Below are 3,506 nucleotides of genomic sequence, written 5' to 3'. Positions count from 1 at the left end.
GCTCCTGTTCTGGGTTTCAGAGAGCTGATGCTTGTATGTGGTGGTCATTGGGTGGGATGGAGGACACACCACTGAAAGATCACCAGTCCATCACAGGGACACACAGAGACAGCCGTTCTCACTCACATCCACTCCAAGGCATATTTTAAAGCATCTTAATTAAAATATACTGTAAATAAGTCTTTAGCTTGTGAAACAAAACAGAAAATGTTCCAAGTTGAGATCATGACAGCATGGATGTGTTGTTTTTATAACTTGGGTTTGCTCTCTGTCACAGTCTAGTTATGCTTTTTAACATTTAATGATGCTACATTTTAATAACTTTTCTCCTGAATTCTAAGGGTTGTAAATAACACTAGTTAATTAAATCATTTTCACAAAGTGAGCAAACCATTCTCTGAAAACTGTACTTGAGTACCAAAACCAGAATGTCCATTTTAACCTTTGTAACTCAAATTATTTAAGATAAAGTGAAATTCAGAACGGAGCAACTAATTTGTTGAGTTAATTATTTTATGCTGATGTATTTCAGAGGATAGTTATCATAACGGCAGTTAAAAAGATAATTAGGCCTTTTTTAGTAGTTTTTTTAGTAGTTTTCTTTTATGTTTACCTCAGCATCCTGAAAGATCTTGTGATGAGTTATTGATTAGCATCAGCACTCATTAACCTCCAGTTATGATACTTTCTGATTTATGGCTCAAACACAATCAGCCTACTTCACTCCAGAGATGCTGAAACACCACAGCTGAGCGAGCTCAAGGTTCATGTGCGCGGTCAAAGTTCAGATACGGTTCTCCTTGGCGGTGTAATGAGGTGGTGAATCGCTGAAGAAGTCTCAGACCGATGTGACTCTGCTGCTTTGAGGGAAATGGATGCACAGAGGGGTCATACCAAGTCCAGGACTCTGAACACCCTGGAAATAATTCTGGTGTTTCTCTTTGTGGCAATGACTGGTACCTGCATCGGCCTGGTGGTCATCTACTTCACTGACAAGGCTGATTCTTCTTCTTACACACAAGGTGAGTGACTATAAATAGAAAATGCACTCGGGTTTCACTATCGGCCCATTTTGAAGCAGCAGGAGTTGTAGCGAGGTGCTGATCACTGGAGATAAATGAAATAATGGATATTACACAACTCAGTTTCATCTGCAGAATTTGGACTCAGACATTTTCCAGATTAGACTAATGACTGGCACACTGGAAGATCTCATATGTTTAGCATGTTTATAGTGTATCTACTCTACATCCATTAGTGTGAACATAATTACTTTATAGAAAATAATCAATAAATAAATTCAATTTCACAGTTTTATTTAATAAAAATGACATAAATAATTTTCCTGCTGTAAATTTTGAACTTTAAAAGTGTGTCCTATCATGAAGTCACTAAATTTTTTCAACAGAACTCCAGTTTCAATTCAGTTTCTCCTAAAATGCCTTCAAATTGAATTGGCAGCTAAATTAGTGAGTGTGAGCACATTTCTACTGCTATTAAGACAAAAATAATCTGTTTGGAGGAGGGCAGTGGTAACAATTTGTTTGCAGAATCACAGGTCATCTGTACCCCTGAAGTCTATCAAACAAATATACAGTTTTTATAAACTGTTTTTACATCAACAGCTACTGTAAAGGAACATAAACCTGAAATGGTTTTACACATGGTGAGTTTTTTTTAGCATTCTGCTAAAAAGAGAAAATGCATTATGTTGTTGTTAAACACAGCTGTGCAGCCAGAAGGTGCTCCACAGAAAGAACTGCTGCTGCAGGATGGCAGCTTATTATTTAATCAATGCTGTTACCGAGGCTTCTCAGGTGGTTTTAATTCTCTGAGTCCAAACACCATGAGATGGTTTTTAATCATGTGGACGTCATGGGAAACATTACCCTTGAGCTTATTCAGTGATGGTTTTAGTGCCCCGGCAAATCAGCTTTGTAATAATGTCGTCCGTCATGTGAATGAGGTGGCTCCGGTTCATCGATTTAAATATTCCCACAACTGTTGGTGACATTTGGCATTCACAGCTGTAGTTTTCTTTAGGGTGGTGCAGAAGTGATGGGGTCGCTTTTAAGAGTGATTCAGTTTATATATGTGACCAATGTAAGAGATGTGTACAAAACCAAGGTCATGGACTCCACCAGGGTTGTCCTTTGTCTCGGATCCTGTTTGTGGTGTTCATAAACAAGATTCCAAAGCATAGTCAAAGAAGAGGGTGTTGATTTGAAAGCCTTGAAGTACTGCCTCTACTTTTACAGATGATGCGGTTCTGATGGTGTCTTTAAGTCATGACCTTCTGCATGCACTGGGGCGGTTTGCAGCAGCAGCTGGAATGAGAGTCTGTAGTTCTTAGGCTGAGGACATGGTTCTTGTTTGGAAAACGATGGGATGCTCCCATGGGTCAAGGATGAGTCTCTGCATCAAGTGCAGGAGTTCAAGTATCTACAAGGAGTTTAGTTCAGATACGGATCAGGGCCTTGTCTTGTTCTCAGTAATGATGTTCCAGTTTGTCATGGCAAAAACCTAAATCTGTAAGATTGTGTGTCTAAGCTGATAGGTAAGAAGGAAAAAGTCAGGTCAGAGGCTTTTAAATACCGTATGTTTTTACCTACAAATGAATAAGAGATATTTGATCGTGTTATTTTACACTTTGTAAAACCTTGGCTCAGTTATGTCCTTTGTCTTTAATTTTCAGGGACACACTCAGGGTGCGGCGGTCCCCAGGAGATGACCGGAGATTCGGGCACCTTCACCAGCTGGAACTACCCCAGCAGTTATGACAACGGCAAAAGCTGCAGGTGGAGCATCACTGTGGACCCGGACAAGGTGGCAGGAATAAGAATTATTTTAGTAAAGAAAAAAATTGCAGTTACAGAAAATTTTCACCTGCTGTTACATAAAGATAGAGATATTTTTTAAAGTATGTTAAACAGGATTAGAGAAGAACATCTGTCTTTCATGCCAGCGTTTTAGATCATTTTATATCAAGAAATAAAGTTGTAGCCATTTTGGTCAAACCTTGAAAGAAATAATGAGAAATCTCCCGTCGCTCAGTTGTGTTGCGGAAAAACTCAGCGACCATGACACCAGTTTGTAGCACAAACATGACTGCACTATGTTTGTGTGTTTCAAAGTCAACAGGCTGTGGCAGCCATCTTGAATCAGTCTGCTCAACACGTTAATCAGTTGTAGATTATTTACGGATTAATTTCTGAGTTTCATTAATATTAATTCAGAGGTTCAGAAAATATTTTTTGCTAACAGACCCGCACACACATTTGTTATTTGCACTTTTTACTCCAAAATGTATCTGAAAACGTGTGCAAAAGTCAAAAGAATGACTGGTAATATAGAAATATCAAAAAGGGGATGATTCATAAAAGATGCAAAAGAATGTTAGAAAATACATTTGAAACAATCTAAAAAGCTTTTACTTGCCGTTAAAATTGTAGCTTCATTCACCCACAGTACAACTGAACAACAGAGTTTTAGTAGTCTTAACAGAT

General features: G+C 38.4%; 1 protein-coding gene across 1 annotated transcript in view; it reads left to right on the top strand.

The window, feature by feature from the left end:
- Positions 1-832: 832 nt before the first annotated feature.
- Positions 833-3,506, top strand: part of zgc:154142 (ovochymase-2) — a gene marked incomplete in the record, with an annotated part of 17,871 nt that continues 15,197 nt past the window's right edge. Inside the window, 2 exon segments of the mRNA XM_014007705.1 lie at positions 833-1,022; positions 2,696-2,826. Coding sequence (XP_013863159.1) covers positions 872-1,022; positions 2,696-2,826 — 282 coding nt within the window.

Source organism: Austrofundulus limnaeus, unplaced genomic scaffold (assembly GCF_001266775.1).
Source record: "Austrofundulus limnaeus strain Quisiro unplaced genomic scaffold, Austrofundulus_limnaeus-1.0 Scaffold44, whole genome shotgun sequence".
Taxonomy (NCBI): domain Eukaryota; kingdom Metazoa; phylum Chordata; class Actinopteri; order Cyprinodontiformes; family Rivulidae; genus Austrofundulus; species Austrofundulus limnaeus.
The sequence above is the reverse complement of the archived record's forward strand: the minus strand, read 5'-3'. Positions and strand labels throughout refer to the sequence as shown.